The 21,588-nt window shown below is 43.0% G+C and overlaps 1 protein-coding gene across 2 annotated transcripts in view; it reads right to left on the bottom strand.

Moving 5' to 3' along the window:
• The window catches only part of LMCD1 (LIM and cysteine rich domains 1), a 313,865-nt gene that overhangs the window by 186,663 nt on the left and 105,614 nt on the right, over window positions 1–21,588 (bottom strand). The window contains exon 1 of one of the 2 annotated variants that reach the window (XM_069206343.1): window positions 14,213–14,242. The exons of the other annotated variant lie outside the window; for it this stretch is intronic. Coding sequence (XP_069062444.1) covers window positions 14,213–14,227 — 15 coding nt within the window. The 5' untranslated portion in view covers window positions 14,228–14,242. Of the gene's footprint in view, window positions 1–14,212; window positions 14,243–21,588 lie in introns of those variants that run through there. 2 annotated transcript variants of the gene reach the window in all.

Raw genomic sequence — 21,588 nt, forward strand, 5'->3', positions numbered from 1 at the left:
GTATTTCGATAGCGCGAATCTAGCCAAAAGGTAGCGCAGCACTGTATATGATCCAGGTTGCATTGCTGTGCAATTGCACATTGTTTTCTTTTTTGGTCCACGGAGAAAACTTATTTTAATACAAAGATATCCCTTTTCCTGTGTCACCCAAACGTTTGGGGGGATTCTGTTGCCTTTCCAACACTATGATGGGATTTACATCAGTCATTCAGTAAACTAATTATTAACCATGGATGTTTGTCTGAATATCTTATACAGGTATATAGTCTGACATGCATATTGCATCCTAAATGCCATTTACAAAAATATCAATCCATTTAGTGCAGATTTTCCATTATTAACTCCAATGAGATGATCGTTTTTTACATGATATTCAGCAAACAATATTCAAATATTCAGTCAGACCATAGTCTGAGAATGATATTCTGGTGCCACACCCTTACCACTCCCAACATGGAAGAGGGTGTGACAGTAGATCAGGCGTGGCTCGCAGGTTGGAAAAGGGGCGGGATGGCGCAGCGCATGGTGGGGGGGCTGGCAATAAGATTTTTTTTTTAAGTACCTTTTTCCAGCGCCAAACATCTCCAATCCACTCTGCTCTGCTCCAGTCCTGCATTGCAGACACAGGCTCCCAGCCTGCCCGGAGTCCAAACCTACAGCTGCTTTCATGCTGCATGAAATCTTTGTCACTATGCGGCTCAAGTGACTCTATAAGTAAAACAATATATTTTAGCACACATTTATATTTCTTCCAGGCACCCTGGAGAGAAGGCGTGCTTCTTCTTTACATAAGCTTCACACCACACGCCCCTGACTTTCACTTTCAGGCAGAGACGTCTTAAGGTTAGCCTTAACCTTTTAAGGTACGGTTGTTAGCTAGCGAGACACTTTAGGAATTAAAAAGGGCTCAGAGTCCTGTCCACGTCACGTCAGTGTCTTTTATTCGTTCGTGGGCTTGCCTGTTAGAATCTGTCTGATTTCATTAGTGGAAGGCACGCATACGTCATGCCTTTTCCGGTGGTTAGTCCTCCCCGAGCGCATCGACCAAGTACAGAAAACATACAAGGCTCGCTGTTTTCCATCCAGTTAGTGGACTACTTTTTCTCTATTTTTGCAGCGCGATCTTGCTTGGCAGAAGCCGAGCGCTTTACATAATATCGACCCTGTTACACAGTTAATTGCACTTTTTCCGGTTACCTACATAATAGCACTTTTGCCGATAGGTTTCATTACGAGTGAAAAGTCCGGTTAGGAGTTTACAACGCTATTAGCTCTAACACGAGCAAACGCGAGACCCGTTGCATTGAAAATGCTTGCTTATTTTTGTGAAGGGGTGAGTCCAGGAGGTGGCAGGACGGGCCCGAGAAAGAGAGAAGGAGACAGATTAATGGATAGTGACAAAGAGTTGTCGATGTGGGGGCACATAATTTTGTTCAGAAATGGATAGCTACAGCTTTCTCTGATGTATGACCCTCAGGGACGCAGGCAATATATGGGCGTCTTTATTTTTTAATATCCATTACTTCCATTAGTGCAGCAGATAATGTGGCACTGTGACATGGGTGTGAGTAGCGGCTGCACCCCGACTATGCCCGCCTTCTTAGTAGGAAAAAGATAGCAGAGGCCTATTTTCTAGTATTATGATTTACATCAACGCTTGCTGTACACAAAACAGGGCCCATAAAACATGGGATGGGGTGTGATTGGGTCGAAATGCAAAGATTTGATTTTTTACACACAGGCTGATAGCCTGCTTAGTGTCGGAAACCTCAGGGTAGTGGCCCAGTGAAGTGGGTAGATTAGACTGCCTGCTTCACAGAACTGTAGGTATCATTGCTACTGCATGTGCAGGAGCACCAGGGTCTGGCGATATGGTATGCCAACTAAAACCCATTTAAGTTGTTGTTGCTTTCATTAAGGCCAGTTCATCTGTGCTGGGCCACTGATGATTTGGACTGCTTTGAGTATGGCTTAGAGGAGGGGAACATTGTAGCAGAGTAGGAACCTTAGTTTGAGTGTCAAAGAGATGGGAGGGAGCTGGATGGGGCAAGATGGGAGCCTATGTTTGTAACAGAGGGCAGAGGAAACAGTCCACTTTGCAAAGAGTGTAGCTATCGTTCGTGAAGAAAGTGCAGAAGCAGGGGTCTGAAGGGGCCATTTAACCACAATTGTGTCTGTCTTTGTTTTAAAAAAAAGGGTATGGAGGCCCATTTTCCTTGTTAGCATTGAGTCCAAGTGCATCTTTGCTGCAAAAAGGGGTGCAACACATGCAGCTTATTTTTTCCTTAAAGTGAGGAGATGTAGCCTAACCATGAAAGCTACTGACTTTGGAACCGGGGAACCATGTTTAATTTCTAGCATAGGCTAGTCATTTTGTGAATTGGGGAAAATCACTTAAATCACTTATTTCTCTTTGGCTACAAAAAAAAAAATGGATCTGCCCTTGTGTAAAGTGCTCCCATGCTCTTGGGTCGAGTTCAAGCCACATGACAATCTAAAGTGCGGGTGCACTGCAGCCCAAGAGGTGCTTACAACATCCCAATAACGGAGAGCAGAGATTTGTTGCCAGTTTCTGTTTGATGAATATGCTGTTGTATAAATCTCACATTTATTGTGGATTATGAGTTGCAGAAAAAATATCTCTGAAATGATCTCATAAGCCCCACCCTCTGTGCTCAGCGCTGCCCCTCCCACCCCCGCTGTATTTTGGGATGGGGTCGTGACTTTAAAATGTTTTCCTTTCGGGTGCTCACAGCAAGAAAGTAAGCCATGCCATGATTGGCCAACTTTCCAAACACTGCATGGGTTTTATTACTAATTGCATGTTCTTGTGGCATTAAATTAAAAACCAGGAAAACATACTAGATATCCTTTTTTTGGATACCTGTTAGGCATAGCGTGAACCATTTTTGGCCGTCCACACCGCTTTACAGGCCTAAATGGCTTTGTGAATCGGTCCCAGAGTTTTTATTATAAACAATGTCTTGTCAGAGTTGACAGTTAATATTCAGTGTAGCCAAATGGATTGTTAGCCCCGTGGATTTGAGAAACATAAAGGAGCTGTACACCGCAGGCATCGAAAACCATTTTAGCTGTGGTCTGTTAGTTATGTTTCCCTATGCTTTGCTTTTCTGGTGGAGTCCAAGTTCAAAAGACACTAATTATCTCCACCGTGTTTTCACCAAGTAGGAGAGAGGCGCTCCTCCATGAGCAGCCAAACCACCAAGTGGCAGCAATCCCAGAACTTTGTATAAACTCATTTTTGAAGAGACAGTCAAAATTCAGTGATTAAATAGCGATGAATTACCCAGACTTTGAATTGTTGTTTTGCTTTTAGTGACGTTTTAAGAGAGTCATTACACAACCACATACTGAGTATAAATAATGCTCCAAAATGTTTAGGCACTTAAATGTAGTACCAAACATGCTGCCAAGCAATAACCATATGATTACTAATATATTCTATGCCAGGTGCAAGCAACCAAGAAACGAAATATTTAAAAAAAATATTTATGTCCAACAAGTTTCATTTAAACACTTTGAATCCTTGAAACAAATGATACAGAGGTTAAAGCATGACGCCTTCCTACTTACAAGTGATGCCAGAAAAACTGTGCAAACCTTGGTCTTCTCACATCTTGATGGAGAAAATATCTCGATCAAAGGCCTTTCCAACACCACATGGACACTCCTCAAGGGCATTATATATCTTACCTTCTTTGAGATTGATTTCGCCATCCCAGTACTGAAATAACTACTTGACTCCCTTGCCAGGTGTACATAATCTTCAAGACCAGCCGCATCACCTGCAGGGCCATCAGAATTGGCATCCCGGTGTAGATGTCTGTACAATTAACCACTTCAAGCACATAGAACCACACCAGGATATCACTAAACTGTAGATGAACAAATGCAAGAAAGAAAAGACCAGAAGATTGGTCTTCTCCATCTACACTTATGGGAATCAACATCAGCCTGTTCCTATCCTCTTGAAATTCAGAAGGAATGAAGTCACATCTGTTTGAAGAACACTCCTCTCCTCTGAGGAGAGTCTACATTCTATTACAAATGATCATGAATTATAGCCTTATAACCCGCCGTAGCGGGCTCTACCGGCCATTAAAGGCCCACTCCCTCGCCTTTAACAAGGGATTGGGCCTTTAATGGCCGGTAGAGCCCGTTACAACGGGTTCTAAGGCTATTAGAACATTCTACCACTAGAGGGCAGAATGTTCTATTAAATAAAGCAAATTCCTCACGAAGCCCGAGGGGATTAAAATCCCCTCAGGCTCCATGAGGCTTTGTTCATAGCGGGTGTTGTGGACAAAGAACATGGGAATGTTGAAGCTTCGGGCTTTTACCAGGGAGTAAAAGCCCGGAGCACTCCATTTTCTGCAATGGAGCGCCCAACATTCCAATGTTCTAATGTATGTTAGATTTCATGTCTTTGTTACCAAGCAAGGTTTCCACTAACTATCACTCCATATACATTCACAGACAACAACTTACGTGTTTCTAAGAATGTAAATAGAACTAATCATTATTAGTTCTTGAATTATCATTGTATACTGTTTAATCAGAACAGTGACTTTGATGGGTGGGATCTGTTTGGTAGGAGAGGGAGGGGTATTTCAAGGACAAAAAAATGTAAGTCGTTAAAGCCATTGTGGGCTTCTTTTTGAGTTCTCTTTTCAGACCCTCCAGCATTTTGTGATTTCACGATTTGCAAACTTCCAGCAATAATAGTGAACTCCTGTGATGTTCGCTTATTTCACTCACGTTCTCCCCATTGCATTTGTTGTTGTTGCTTCCGTGCTTAGAGGAAAGGCCACCTTGCCATTTCTGTGCACGCAGTACCTAATGACCTGCCCCTGCGTGCCTCCGGTCGGGGAAGCCTGGGTGCATTCAGGTGGAATAGGTCTCTCTGTTTCTCTTTTACATGTGCTCTTTTAGCAGCCCGCCCGCCTCAGTGGCCAAAAGACCGAAACGGAGGTATGCTCCTTGCAATTGTAGTCCGTCTTCATTCTCGCCTCACTGCTCCGTTTACTTCGTCGTAGGCAAGGCTTGGACGGACAGCAGCGATGCACGGGGCGGGTTTCTTCTTCATGGGAGAGTGAAGCGGCATGACGCTGCTGGTTGCGTTTAGACAATGAAAGATTATGCTGTTCGGTGGGATTGAGTGGATGTGTCCTTGCTTCTTGTCCATACCGTCCTACAGTGGTACAGTGGCTATATAAACATTGGTGCATATGCATTATTATAATGCGCCAATGTGGTTGTGAGGTGAACTGGACTGTTGGTAACTATGGAGTTTCTGAAAATCAACAAACTGTAGGCGAGAGGGATCATGTTTCACAAAATAAGCGTCATTCTGCCCAAGCACCGCCAACGTTGTGAGAGGTACTTACCTGCCTGCATTTTTTTCCATCGATCTCTAGGCCAGGGCAACAACTTTTGAATAGTTTTAGAAGTTTTGTCTTGGTTGTAATTTGAGGATAAAGGCATTCTTTCCAAACTGCTGTTGCTTTTTTTTATAATTCACTGGTTTTACCTGTTCTATCGATTTTCACCAAAGAAAGTTCACCCCAAGATACCATTGCTAATCTGCACGTGTGGGATGAGTCATGGCTTGCTGTCTTTAACCGTGAGGTTTCTCTCTTGTTTGAAGAAGTGCATATTCTCTGCTGGACATTATATCTAATTTTTTATTAAAATATTGTTAACTCACTAGGCTTTTTTTGTGATTTTGAAGGTAAGGTTAGCAGATGCCAAGATTTTAATTCAAGTACAAAGCACCACTTCTGGAATCTCCTTTATAAGTGACTTTCTACTTTTGTAGTTTTGTCTGTTTTGATTAGTTTGGTGGGGATGCAAACCACAACTCCCAGAATGCACCATAATGCTTGATGATATCGCATTCTACTCCTATTGACAGGGAATTATCTGCTCACTCAGAGCTTACACCCCGCCGGTGGGTCGCCAGGTTGAATGCTGCTTTGTATTCCTTGGCTTTTGGCTCATCGTCATTGCTTTTTATGAGTGACACCTTACATCACGCATGATAAAATAGAAGGGCTGATAAAACGGTAACATATTAGTGAACATTATTTTGTGATTTTGCAAGCTCACAGCTGCACTTTTCTTCTGTGGTGAGGTTGCTTGCTCCAGGAAAAAGGGTCATCTGTGAACTCATTTGTTTTACATCACAGAAACACATGGAGTATGGGCAGGGAAAGGGGGTTGAAGTGTACTTTATTATAACTGGCTTAACTATGGGCAAAAGTATGCAAAAGGCAAAGAATGTCTATAAAATAATGTGGCATAAAAATGTTGCAAAAACTGACAGTTCGCAGCTAATGTTCCTATTTGTGCCTCAAAATTTCCAATTTCATGCGCAATATCTCAGATCGTCTGTCTTTTATTAAAGTTATGACATTGAACAGTTACTTTATTTCAACGTTCTCGACAGTTAATAGCGTGTTAGTCTTCGGATGTAATTTCTGTACAACTACTCATAACCCAGAATTACAGGATACACTATTCTGTCTAAGGAACACAGTTTGTCCACCCCGATTCAATGTGTCATATAATTCCACTTGGGGATGGTGAGCCGGTACAGATTCCACTTTTTATAAAACAATATTAAAACAATGAACTTTGAACTTGTTCTCGGTTCTGACTGTATCATTCATGCTTGTAATTCCATTTTGGATACCATTCCCCCACATGTCTCACCCCTGGGAAACGCGCATTTATAGGTAAGTATGACTTGCTTTGCTGCTTGCCGCTCTAATAGTCCAATTTTCATAGTTTAACCTGGGTTCTCAAATGCCATCAGCAATTTATTCCAAGTATGCACTATTGAGTATTTTCTGCATCACCTACTCTCCTCCTTTTCAACATGATGCTTTCATTTTTCACCCATTTATTAACAATCCTTTTCCAAAATACTACCAATGGATCCTCTCCTGCCTCCCAGTGCATGGCTATACACCTTTTGGCAAGTATTAGAGCTAGCCCAATACCAATACATTTCCTACAAGCTCTTTTCTCTTTGGTCCTAGGGAAGAGACCCAGGAGGCAGCCCTGCATGGTGCATTAGCTCTTTTTATTGCCCTCGTCAATGTATGTGCTACTGGCATCCAAACGAAGGCCATTGCTTCACACCCTTTGGAAGAAATATGCATCCTGGAAGTCGATTCCTGGGTATTTTAGCATGCCTACTCACAGCATTCTGTTCAGTTATTTTGGTGTCGAGTAAGTAGTGTGTAGATAAGAAAATTGAAGGTATTTTAATCTTGCGCTTGTGGAGACCTCTTGAGTGTGTTCTAACACCATGTTGACTCTTTACCAGTGAGCCTGCTGTTGATGTGTGGTTCTTGCACACCAGTAGAAACACATTTTGGACTTAGTCATGGGAATGAAGGATTTATAGAACAATGGCAACAGTCTCCCAGCCCCCATCGTAAAGAGCTGCAGTAATAGGCCATGTGTTTAAGGTTCACTCTACTCTGTTCCCATATCTCCCTCAAAATGCCTAACAATTTTACATATGAGAGGAACTACGTGGCAGGAAACTCCATTTAAATGCCCTCTCTCTAGTAATCTCCTACTGTCAATATATCTTCTTCTCTCCAACTACTCATCTGATCCATTTAAGGGGGGCCTCATGACTGTACCAACTCGCCTGCAAGTAACTGGATTTACTTTCCATATTAATATTACCTCCAAGCGGGCTCCTTCATGTGTAGCTCTCAATAATAAGGTTGTTTCTTGCAGGTTACATTCCTCTAACCACCTGGATAGTCACTAAATTTGAGCAGCCAGATAACAGGGCCCCTAATCAGGGGCCCCTAGAACTCTCCCAGTCATGTAATTTTCAGTGTAACCATATTTACCCAGTGTAGCCATATTTACCCTGTGTCGTCCAGTGACCCATTTGAAATCACTCTTGAAACCATTGAGGCCTGATCCACACTGGCAAATTTATGAACCAGTGCAAAAATCTACCCAAAGCTATAAATGTTACTAATGCTACCCCACCCATTATTGAGAATAATAGAATTTTTCGAAACTGCAGGCTACCTTTCAAAGGTCTCGTTGCTGCCATAAGTTGACATCAATCAAATCAATATCAGAATGATACCCTCTTAGTCCCAAATACCTAAGACCATGGTTATTCCACGCTGTATGCAAATCATGCAAACCTATCATCGACTCAGCATTAATGTGAAAGGCACAAGTCTTCCTCCAGTTTGTGCATAGGTCTTAGAGCCTTCCATTTTTTTCTAGGACATGTACTGTTGTGGTTAGATTTGCATGACCAACTTTGAAAAAGATCAACATGTCATCTGCATACAATGCAATGGAGTATACCACATCTAATGGTGGTATATCCGTTACCATTACTGAAAACCGGTGTGTTGCATTACTCTGCCCCAGGGAGGTATTTCATGGGTTTTGTATGGATGTTCCCATGTAAGACCCATGGATTTTGGCATATTCCCAGATTTACCAAAAGTGGTAGACCTGGGAATGTGCCATAACTGCTGCCCCTTCCCAGGTGAGGCATAACAAAAATAAATATCTTGTTGTATCTTACTTCTATGTGTTCATGCATTCTGAGGCACACAAAGAAGGCGGAAAATGCTTTAGGGGATAGTCTCTGTGCAGGAAGGTGCCCATTCCTGCACAAAATCAATCCTCCTTACAACGCAGTCACCCTTGCAGCATGGTGCAATGGTGCCTGCATTGGGCTAGGCAGACAAAATGGCGCCAGCGCAGGGAAAAGGCAGGAATGTGCTGTATTCCTTTATAAATGGTGCATTCCTGTCCTTTCCCTGTCACACACCAGGGTAAACTGCTGCGTAACTTTCTCATAAATATGCCCCTAAGTATGATCCTCAGTCTGTGCGTTCTGATGAGTAGACAAACAACTGGAAAAAACTTCCTGACAAAAAATATGAGGACCATAAATGCCTTCTGGCATCTGCTTAAAAACGATAACATGGGCCGAAGGAACACAAACACAGAAATTATAGGGGGAAAATGTAATTAAAAATGCTATTGGCCTTTCCTTACTAGTCATTGTCTATTTGATGGCAATATCTATGTATTGTTAATCTCCATACAAAAACACATTTTCCCCAAAAGAGGTTGCCTTTAGTAAATACAACTCTGTCGATGCGTTTGGCAGCATATGGCAACAGTTGCACCTGCCAAGAGTACTATAGAATAAGGACATTTACCAACCACACTGGATTTCAATGATCAGAACAAACCGGATATGAATGGCGTGGTCCAAGCAGCAGCAGCAGCGCTATCAAAGTTGTACACCAGGATGTCTACTGATTGTCAACAGATGGTAACCAGGGCCAGAGCAGGGTACCTAGCAACTACCAAGCAGAGACGAGCATTCACTGCTGAGCAGAGCACTGATAATTCGATTCAGACATCAATAAGCCATTCTCTCATCGTGTTAATATTGACGTACTATGTAAGTACCAATATTTCATATCACCTGTTGATAATAAAAAACAAAGCACGTTCTGCTTTATCAAACAACAGTGTTTGATTAGCGAGGCTGGAAATCAAGTACAGGTTAAAGTACAACTTAATTGAATTGCACTCTGCATATTTCTCCCTGATAGGAAATTATCTTCCAGGCTCCAATGGCAGAACATCATACCTTGCGACGGGGAGAGGTGTGGGGGGACCGCTCTGCTAGACTGCACGTCTCCCAATCAGGGGCGTAGCTCCAGGGGGTTGTTTGGGGTGTTACATCCCCCAATAAATGTATTTTCTGATAACTAATTGGGTACAGGTGCTTTCAGCCGGGTATTGTGAGATGTCAGTTGAATTTCACCAGGGATGTTTACATTCACATAGACAAAAAGAGATACTCCCTCGCTCTCTGTTTTAAAAGTCCTCAAAATATTGGTTATTTTACAAAGCATTGTGTTTTCTCTCTTAGTCCTCATACTAATCCACATTCCTCTCCTTTCCACTGACTCTTAGGCCCTCTTATGCACCTTGTTAGTCCCATAATGTATTTAAACATTCTATGCCAGCCTGATTGTCGGAAAATCTGAAGCTCTTACCCCTCCAGTCTTAATGACCAAACTATGCTCCTGCTCCCAATGTTGCCACAGCTGAAATTACTGGGTACGAGAAACCTATGCCCGGTTTCACAGAGAGCAAACTCGCACCTGGTAAAACCATTGCTAAAGGGTGCAGGGACTGGGGGCTAAGGCACAGCCAGGCCAACACTCAACCCCCTACAACAGCATGAGAATATGCTGTCCCTGATGCACGAGGTCTTCTACTGCCCTCCAAAAGGCCTCCCTTCGCTGACTTGCATCTCACTCCTGCATCCCTCTTGCCAGATTTGTTCATGGAATCAGAGCTAACCATGCAGATCAGGACCTGGTATTCCCAGGACGGAGCAGTTATTCCCCATTCCAGAGACAGAAACATGTGAGATTCGGATTTAGGTGCAGAGAGTACTGGTTGGTGTTATTATTTCTGGGTCCAGAATCTCTATGGTCCAAATCAGCCATTTCGTATTGGGGTCCTCAGTGACTTAAATATCCCTCTCACTCTTAGCGGATTGGCTACAGGGAAATAGATTGTTCATGAACATCACTCAAATCTCACATTGACCTAGTGATCAGTTCCACAACTTGCAATTTTTCGTATTACTGCGATCCTTGATGTTCTTGCACTTTTTTGTTTACTGAGTAAAGTCCACCATTTTGATTTTTTTTATTAGCAAAAATAAGCGCCAGTGGGGAAGATGGGTATGTTTTTGGAAATCGGACTTTTATACCCTATCTAAAAGATTACACTTTAAAAATGTTTTATGCAGACTTATTTCTGTGACAGGTCACAGCCATTATTAGGGCTGCCCAAAGTTGCCTGAAACAACTTCTCAAACTTTTCCTTGCACTTGCAACGTTCGCAAAGTGAGAAACTCACAACGTGTAGTCAGTGCTTAATTTGAGCGAGTGGTTGGAGGTGGGTCTCACAACACTCATTTTTTGGGGCGGGGCACACTTTCTCATTAAGTTTTAAACCAGAGTAAGAGAGAGAAAAGCACACAAGGAGGATGAGAATGACAGAAAACAGTGATGAAAAAGAACCTGAAGGAGTGAGATAAAGGGACAGGGTTGCCTGGTGGTGGACGAACGAGGCATATGGTGGAATCAAGACTACACAGCCTTACTTTTCGGCTCTCCTGACATTTGATGGCACCAGCCGCCAGCTTCTAAGCAAAACTTTGGACCCCAGCACTTATTATTTGCAAATGAAGCACTTTGATTAGTGGGGAAAAAAAGAAGCTGCTTCATTGGTTCTCCACAGCAATGAGATATATTTCCGCTGCCAGTCACTTGTCTCAACCAGCACCCGTTCACTGCTCTGAGGCATTTCCCCAAGCTACCCCTTCCCCTCCAAGGCTTCACAACCCATCAGATTGCACCAGGTCTGAGCTGCACCCAACATCAGCCTCAGCTTGGTCCCTTTGCTCCCCTGTCCACCACGGCTAGCCTCATGTTTTAACTAGGGTCACAGGAAGTCTGGATACCTGGCACAGTTTCACAAACAGAAATGTTATCCCTACTCTGCTCAAATGCATCTGCATTAAAAAAAAAAAAAAAAACTTTTCCCATCGTTAATTAAAACATTTGCTGGCCAAACCCATTGTTTTCTTTACATTCCACAGTACAGTTTAAAGACACCGAAGTACTGAGGCGAAGAGGGAGTATGGGATAAAATAAGATGCTCACTTTGAAGCATACAATATGCCTGTGATCATATAAAGGTCGTCACTTTTGGGCTTCTAATTTATACGGCACACATCCCAAATTAGTAGCAACTGTGTTGAGGAGGAAGGGAGAGAGGTTAGTTTTATTCTCAAAAACGGTGCAACAGCTCTCTGAAGACTTATGTCTGGTTCCGCCTTGAAAGCATTTTGATGATGTAAGCACTAGAGGAGCTTGCTTCTATACATTAAGAAATGCTAGTGTCAGTGAAAGAGGATAGGAGAAAGTCAAGGCATTGATTAAGTGTTGAAAAGCACAATCATTTGTTGCCAAACTGTAAACCCACATTGATGGGGTGACCTGATTTTGAGAAGCAAAAACAGGGATAGGCCAGACATAAAAGAAGGACTAAAGCTTTTAGTCTTAGTTTTATGACTGGCCTATCTCGATGTTTGATTAACCTTTCAAATGTGTATGTGTGCAAGTGTGGGTGTGTCTGTGTCTAGATAGATAGATAGATAGATGTGGTTATGTGCCATGCTCAGTGTTTTTGTTTGTATCCTTGATACAGATGGAGCCTTTAAGAATAGACCTGGTTGTCATAGGAGATTAAATAAATACAAATAAAACTTAATGGGGGTAAACATTGAACCAAATTAGGTATTCTGACTGTAGATTGCATTCTCTCTTTCACATGCCCCAATAGAAAGCCTCACACAGTCCTCATTTGAAGTACTATATCACCATCAATATACACATCACTCACATTCACAGGAAACCTAGGGCCAGGTTTATAAATGCTAGATTTATAAACCCTATTCAAAGTGTTCAGGTGGGATTTACAATCCAAAGCAGTTGTGCTGCTTCGTGTTACTTTTAATCAAGGGGGCATTCTGTGGGTGGTGCATGGGCTTTTCCATGCAAATACTCATGGGTTTTGATGAAAATCCCTATACACAAAGAATTGTAGGTGAAGATTTGCACCAAAATCCTGTACATACTTATGATAGGCATAAAGAGGAGACATGTTTTAATTTTACCCACTATGCATGTGAGTTGCATTGTGTAACACATGTGGGAAAAGGCTTAAATCATAGTTTTTGTACTGGAAGGGATTCCTTCCAGTACAAAAACAAGATTTCATAAAACGTAGATGCCCTTGGACTATGGCACAAGGGGGTCTGCGTTGACGTATAACTGCCTAATGTGCACCAGCGCAGGGAGAGAATACAACAGCACTACATCTTAATAGACATTGTGCTATTCTGTTCTCTCTGTTTCGCGCAAAGCAGCTCAGCAACTTTACTTGCTGCCCTGAGTTGTGTGACTTCTATTTAAAGCTGGGCCTTAATCATTCACAGCTCTCAGATCACCGCACCCTCTTGTGTAAGGGCAGTAGGAAGAGAAGCAAATAATAAACTGTTTACCTCTATGAGGGATGAGCCTTGACCCTGCTGGGCATATTCACCTTGATTTACAAGCTCAGACTACTTGTATGAAGAATACTGTGTAGCTACATGGTGGGCTGTTAGGTGTGATTTGTGTACATCTTCAATTGCATATGGATTTGGGGTCCCATTTCTTGCTTTCGTTTTGTCTTTTTTTAGGGGGGGGGGTTGGTGAATGAATTCTGGGATGGGACCAGCTCATGTCCAGTGGAACGCACTATTACTGTTTTATAATCATGTAATGAGGAGTAGCATGTGGGAAATATTGCTGCTTTTCTGGTAAGGAGTATAGGAATGATGACATAAGGAAAATTCAGGTACTTAAGTTTTTTAACTATGGAAACTTGAGGCTGTAGAAAGAGAAATAGGTGGCCAGTGCAGCAGTAACTTTAAGTTTTAGTACTCCTGTAACTCCAATGCATAAACTTGCAGGTGTAGTTGTCATTTTTACAACTTTGGACCAGTCATTAGACGCATAAATAGAATGTATTTGTGCAGATGGATTACTTGATGTGTGTAAACTCACATTTTGTATTTACAAAACGTGAATTTACACTTGCAAACTGATTTATTCACATGTAAAATAACGCAGATATGACCCCTTTTAAATGTTAGAATAGGTTCTTACTGGGGAAAGAAAGAGCAGGAGCATTGAAGGGTAAGGATACTATGAACAGTAGATACAGATTGACAATCGTTTGAGTTTTTGGGTACAGATATTCGCTCCTGTCAAGGGCAGAAGTAGATCATTTTCCAAGGTTGGAATGGCATTGGAAAATCACCAGAATTTGTGGATTTAGTGCAAAGCATCTCACCATGTAGCAAAAAAAAAAAATATCATTTTCCCCTTTGAGTAAAAAAAAGAAAAAAGCTTTGCAATGCAAGGGTAATTTTGCCCAGTATTCACCAGCGTAAATGTATATTTGTTAAATGTGCGCATGCAAAATTGCATCCACCATGCATGAGAAACTTGGAATTCAAGAAAAGAAAAATAGAACTAACCCTTGGACATTGCATTTGTCAGTCTTCCGGGAGTACCCGTGAATACTTCTGTGAATTCCAAAAAAGTCAGAAAGTTAAATCAAATACAGATAGAAGCACAGAGATTATATCTTTGTTCTCAGAGTGTAAGTGACTGTAAACACGATGGCTAAGCTTCGAAACGATGCTGGAATCAAAAGTGTGTAAATATGAATTTGATTAATGTGTATTGCTAGAGAAAAGTGTGTATTATGTGAAAGTTTACCAATAGCTATACAAATATCTATAAAACTAACACGACTTTTTAAAAGATATCTTGCATCCACAGAATTTTCAAGATTGTGAATCTCTTGGAAACACGAAGTCGGAATGAATATCACAAGGGTGATGACTTTCCTGTTTCTGTCTGATTATTCTGCTCGAGAGAGAGAGACTTTGTAAATAGTACGTTCCATATCTCTTGGGAAATGGTGCTTCCTCTAGTGCACACTTCTGGTTAGGGTGTCTGTGGAGCGGGTATTTGCAGTCTGAAGTGTTGATGATGAGGTAATGACGTACGCCAAGTGGCAGGAGGGAGGAGTATCAGAACTATGAAGTGCCACAAGAGGGTTTATTGCAGGAAAGAAGACGGATGTTCAGAAACAGCACAGCTTAGTCGGGAGGAGGGTAAAATATGTGCTATCCCAGGTGGAGAGGGCCAGCAACATGTATAGGTGTGAATCTGTGTTTGAAGAATTTCAGGGAAGGGTCTCTGATACAGAGGGAGCCACTTCACCTGGCGTCTCAAAGGGGAAAAGGAGTGTGGGACTGGAGTGTGAAATGTTAAGAAGAATATTTGTGGGAAAGCTAGCACATCTTACGGGAATCTGGAAGAAGTAGTGAGGGTAGCAGAGAGGTAATCTTTTGTGGCAGTCCAGTTTTATGGATGTCTGTTCCTTCACTAGGGTTTTAGTGAAGCTGAAGGTTAACTGGACAAGACTTTGCTGTTGTTTACTTGGTCGCAGTTGCCCGATAAGTCTACTGAGCTGTTTGAAAATGTCATGTTCTCAGAGTGAACCCAGATGTTTTGGGAGCAGGCAGTGGAGAATGGAGTTTAAAGGACTTGAGAAGGAAGCTGGAGGGAAATGGAGAGCAGTGATTGATGGGAGGTCAATTTATTGGTGTTAGAAATGGGGTCTCTAGTTGGCAGTGGTTTGCACCTTGTACAAGTAGGGACCCTTACTCCAGTCCAGATAAGAGAGCCACACAGCTAAGATAACCCCTGCTAACCCCCTTGGTAGCTTTGCACGAGCAGTCAGGCTTATCTCAGAGGCAATCTGTAGAGCAGTGGTTCCCAACCTTTTGATTTCTGTGGACCCCCACTTTAACATTAATGGAACCCAGGGACCCCCACTGAATCATCATTGGAATCCGGGCACCCCACCTGAGTCATTACTGGAAGCTGGGGACCTAATTTGTCAATATTTGTTAATATTTTTTAATTTTGTAAGCTCTCGCGGGCCCCCTGAGAAGGCTTCACGGACCCCCAGGGGTCCCCGGACCCCCGGTTGGGAACCACTGCTGTAGAGTACACAAACATAGTGAAAACACCACAAAAGTACTCCACACCAGTTTAGAAAATAGCCAATATTTATCTGAGAAAAACAAGACCAAAACAACAAAAATTCAACATACACAAGTAAAGATATGAATTTCAAAGGTTAAATCGTAGTAAAACTCTTAGAAACATAATAGCTCCAGCTGGGGATATCACAGCTTCTTGACGGAATCGTTTCCAACAGTTCAACGCCACTCATGAGGGAGTGCTGGCCGATCATGGATCCCGGGTACAATACATTGGAAAACGATGAGGAAACACAGACATTGCATGGAGTCGGGGAGGTGAGGCGTCACTGGAGCCAGTGCGGTGTTAGATCCTTACTCCTACTGGGGAGGTGAGGCGTCGGTTCCTTATGGTTGCAGGGGAGGTGAAGCAGCATCAATGGTGAGGCATTGGTTCCTTATGAAAAGGCGGGTCGGTGAATCCAGCAGGTGAAGATGCAAAGTGTCAACTTTGCGGTGTCCCGACAAAACCATGGAATCACAGATGCTGCAGCAGAGCCTGGACTCACACTGTGGCAGGACTTCAGAGACACTGAAACTGTGTTGGTCCTGTGTTGCAGGTCGTGGTCATTGCATTCAGTGGGGACCATGGCTCCGGTGCAGGCAGTGGCAAGGAGTCAGACAGTGGTGCCGGTTCGGAAGTTGCTCTGGAGTTGATGTGCTTGGTTTCTTCTTGGATGCACCAGAACCTACTCCTGAAGGCCCAGGAACTGGATATGGCACCACTTGGCAAGTCAGGAGTCTCAGCAACAGAGCCCAGGTGCTGGTTAATGCCACTTCTTAACAGGAGGCAAGCCCAGTCCAAGCCCTTGGAGAACCTTTGGAAACAGGATGTAGTCCTTTCACTTCCAGGACAGAAGCAGCAAGCAGCAGGCCAGCACAGCAAAACAACAGGCAGAGTGGCAGTCCTTCCTACAGCATCCATCTCTTCTTCCTGACAAAACGTCCTCAGTCCAGAAGGATTCTACCTTTGTGGGGTCAGAGGTCCAGTACTTATATCCATGCCTGCCTTTGAAGTAGCCAAACTTCAAAGAAAAGTATTTGTAGTGCACATACAGACTGCTTTGTGTTGGAACAGGCACAGCCCTATTCAGGTGCACATGTCCACCCCTACCATCACTCTAGCTCAGGAAGACCCATCAGAATATGGAGGGCACACCCCAGCTCCCTTTGTGTGACTGTCTAGAATAAATTCACAAATAGCCTGTTAGACTTTTCATCCATGGCGTGGTTACCCTTAACTTTTTGCCTCTGTTCCCAGGTTGTTGCTGTGTGCTGGACTCTGATTTTGCTGTTTTTGTTACTCTGGGCACTTTACCACTGCTAACCAGTTCTAAAGTGCAAGTAATCCTTTACAAAATGTATATGTAATTGGGTTATCCATGAATGGCATACTTGATTTACTAGTAAGTCCCTAGTAAAGTTCACTAGAGCTGCCAGGGCCTGTAAATCAAATGCTACTAAATGGGCCTGCAGCACTAGTTGTGCCACCCACATAAGTAGCTCTGTAATCATGTCTCAGACCTGCCATTGCAGTGTCTGTGTGTGCAGATTTGACTTGGCAAGTGTACCCACTTGCCAGGCCTAAACCGTCCCTTTTCTTACATGTAAGGCACCCCTACGGTAGGCCCTTAGGTAGCCCGAAGGGCAGGGTGCAGTGAATGGTTAAGGTAGGACATATAGTAATGTGTTTTATATTTCCTGACAGTGGAATATTGCTAAATTCGTTTTTCACTGTTGCAAGGCCTGTCCCTCTCATAGGTTAACATGGGGGCTACCTTTAAATCTGATTAAAGTGTAGATTCCCTTTGGGAGCGGATGGACACACGGAGTTTGGGGTCTCTGAGCTCACAATTTAAAAATACACCTTTTAGTAAAGTTGATTTTAAGATTGTGCGTTTGAAAATGCCACTTTTAGAAAGTGAGCATTTTCTTGCCTATACCATTTCTATGACTCTGCCTGTTTGTGGATTCCCTGTCTGGGTCAGTTTGACAGTTGGGCTGGTTGCACCTCACACTAGACAGTGACACAAAAGGAGCTGGGGTGTAGTCTGCATTTCCTGATGAGCCATCTGTGCTAGGAGGGAGGGGAGGAGTGGTCAGTTACACCTGAAAGGGCTGTGCCTGTCTTCACACAATGCTGTCTCTGACCCCATGGTGAGTGTCTGGGGCCTTGCCTGGGAAGGGCAGGATTTCACATTCAAAAGAGACTTTACTTTGAAGTAGGCCTACTTCAAAGGAGAAATTGGGTATAAGAAGGGCACCTAAAACCACAGACTTTGGATCACTTCTGGACATCAAGAGGAACCTCTGCCTGGAGAAGAGCTGAAGAACTGAGGAGAAGTGCTGCCCTGCCTGTGACTGTGCTTTGTGGAGCTATCTTGCAGTTGCTGCTTCTACCAGAGTAAGATGGCAAAGACTGGACTTTGTGTGCCTTCCATCTTGTGAAGAAATCTCGAAGGGCTTGATTTAGAGCTTGCCTCCTGTTGTTTGAAGTCTCAGGGACAGCAAAGACTCCTCTCTGCCAGCACCTGGAGTCTCTGGAGAGACTCCTGCTCTGACAAGTAGTGCCCTATCTAGTCCCTGGGCCCTTGAAAGGAAAGCTGGTGGAAATCCAAGGAAATCGACTTCGGATGACTTTGGACCGACGCCACTGCTGAATCCGGTGATGCCGCCTGCACCCGACGCGTGACCTTCACTGGAACGCGACGATCTTTACAGGCCCGAGGCCGCTGCAGCCCCGACTTCGCGCATCGACTTGTTTTCACTATTCACCAAAGGTACTGTACTTGGGGGTCTAAGCGACTCGGTGTCCGGCGCCGCTGGTGTCGGCTTGTTGGGAACGACTCCGTCACAACGCCTTGTTAACACTTCATCGAAGCATTTTGTGTTTCTAAGAGCAGTTTAATCTTTAAAAGTTCATAAATTGACTTGTGTATGTCGGAATTTTGTTGTTTTGGTCTTGTTTTGTTTAGATTAATATTTCCTATTTTCCTAAACCTGTTTTGTGTCATTTTGTAGTGTTTTCATTAAGTTACTGTGTGTGCTGGTACAAATACTTTACACCTAGCAATCTGAAGTTAAGCCTACTGCTCTGCCAAGCTACCAAGGGGTTAAGCAGGGGTTAGCTGAGGGTGATTCTCTTTTACCCTGACTAGAGTGAGGGTCCTTGCTTGAACAGGGGGTAACCTGGCTGTTAACCAAAGACCCCATTCCTAACATAGCCCAACACTCATCCTGACCCAAACGTGTATTCAGCAGACAGGCAGAGGCACAGAATGGTTAAGCAAAAAAATGCCCATTTTCTAAAAGTGGCATTTTCAAACTTACAATTTAAAAACTAACTTTATCAAAAGATGTATTTTTAAATTGTGAGTTCAGAGACCCCAAACTCCACATTCCTATCTGCTACCAAGTAGAAATTACACTTAACAGATATTTCAAGACACTGCCAATGTTACCTAAGGAAGAGCTATGCCTTGCAGTAGTGAAGAATTTATTTAGCAGTATTTCACTATCATATAAAACACAGCAGCACATGTCCTACCTTTTAAATACACTGCACCCTGCCCATAGGGCTGCCTTGAGACTACCTTAGAAGTGACTTCCATGCAGTAAAATGGAAGGCTTAGGCCTGACAAGTGGGTGCACTTGCCAGGTCGAATTGGCAGTTTAAAACTGCACACAGACACTGCAGTGGCAGGGCTGAGTCATGTTTACAAGGCTACTCATGTGGGTGTCACAATCCGTGCTGCTGGCCCAGAAGTAGCAGTTGATTTACAGGCCGTGGGAATACCTGGTGCACTATGCTAGTGACTTATTAGTGAATCAAATATGCCAATCATGGATAAACCAATCACCAATACCATTTAGACAGAGAACACTTGCACTTTAGCGCTTGTCAGCAGTGGTAAAGTACCCAGAGTCCCAACGCCAGCAAAAACTAAATTCAGCACAGGATCAAAAACAGGAGGTCAGAAGCAAAAATACAAGAGCCAAGATGCCAAGAGTTGGCAGGTCTAACACTTGGTCTTTGAAGAGTGATGAAATTCTGTGGTCGTTGTTTATACAGAAGCAAATGGCAGAGATTCAGAGACTTATTAAAAGCTTCCCAGAGAAATATACTAAGGGGTGATACTGCTCCAGCCAATAATAAGCTTTGCTGTGCCTCTAGGCCTGAAATGATCAGGTCATTAAACTCTGAACCCAATAATTAAGGGCCCGGAGACACAGGGCCCAGGCCCTTAATTATTGGGTGCTGCAGGGACTGCAGGCTGCTGCAGGGACTGCAGGTTGCTGCTGTGCCCGCCCCCCTCCCTCCCCCTTCTGAATGTTTTAGCATTGGGGAATCAGAAGAAGATTCCCCCAGCTAAAGAAAACACCCCCACCATTCCCCAGCCTTCTGCTCACCAACTGCAACAGAAAAAGCCCCTGGAGATATTGCCACCTGATCCAAGCAGATGATACATTTTCATGGGTTTGGGAATTGTACCCTGCATTCTGAATTCCCAATGTTATTCACCACTCTGGGGAGAACAAGTTGTAATCCCCTTTATCTCACAGGAAGATTTTGCCTGATATAGTAAATTCCTATCACATTTTCTTCCTGCCAAGATAACAGGGACCTTGTTGAAGGGCCCTAAGAGCCTTACTTTGGCTCAAAGACCAATAGAGAGGGGAAAGTGAGGTATTTGTAATTAATGCTAAATTAATTCAAATAGATATCATGTCACTGGGGGGTTGTGACAGAGAGTGTGGTAACAATTAAGGGGAAGAAGCAGTATTTGTGAAGTTCAGGTTTGTTGACCTATGAGACATGTGGTTGCATTTGCAAGAGACATTTTGCAATGATTTTCATGTTTTGAAGTGAGTAGGGCTGTGGAAATGTGATCCTCAGGAAGTAATTTATATCTTATCTTACTAAAGGATCCTGCACCTTTTATAATATTGCTGGCCCCTAAGAGGCAGTTCACATGCATGAAGATGCAATAGCCTGAGCAGGTGTTTCCTATGGTGCCTACCACGATTTATTTGCATTTTCTTTGAAAAATTGATGTTTTCTATTTATAAATAGCTGGATTTCATATTAATTTGTTAATTTTAATAATGAGAATATCATTAATGATGAGCCCATTAACTTTGTCAGTTCTATAACACAACATTTTTGGGAGCAAGTATATCAATGACTACAAAGTCTGGTGATTTGGGGCCAAATAATGTAAGTTCAGTTTCAGGAAAATTAATTATTTCCTCTTGAGCTCTAGCTGGAACAGAAATGTTAAAAGGGAACGATAACAACGTCAGAACACTTGAGCTTTGAGATAGTATCATCATAACAATTAAAGCCAATTTTATAAACATTTTTTGTTGCTCAATGCCATGCAAGACTACCCAGGGTGACGGAAACCTAAATTCAGATGCACCTAGCCACACAGGTCTACCCTGCGTGGCTTGGTAAATTTGGTGTAACGGAAGGCAACGCAAGTCACTGCCTTGTGTTACACTGCATAGTGGGGGCATTACATGGGTGGAGTGTGGGTGTTCTCACGCATCCAACCCAATATTCTGATGGATTTCCAGATTTTCCAACACTAGTTGACCTGGGAATGCATCAGAAATGTATGACTTTCCACCAGAGGCACAAGGAGAAATATGTTTCTCCTTTTTGTTTCCTGTTTCTAAATTAGCTGCATTCAGACATCAACCTGCATTGCCTGATAATTCAGAGTAACATAAGACAGTCCAAAACACTGCCTTGGGTTACTCTACCCCAGGGAGACAGTCCAGGGGTAGAG

This window comes from Pleurodeles waltl, chromosome 9, assembly GCF_031143425.1.
Source record: "Pleurodeles waltl isolate 20211129_DDA chromosome 9, aPleWal1.hap1.20221129, whole genome shotgun sequence".
NCBI classification, from domain to species: domain Eukaryota; kingdom Metazoa; phylum Chordata; class Amphibia; order Caudata; family Salamandridae; genus Pleurodeles; species Pleurodeles waltl.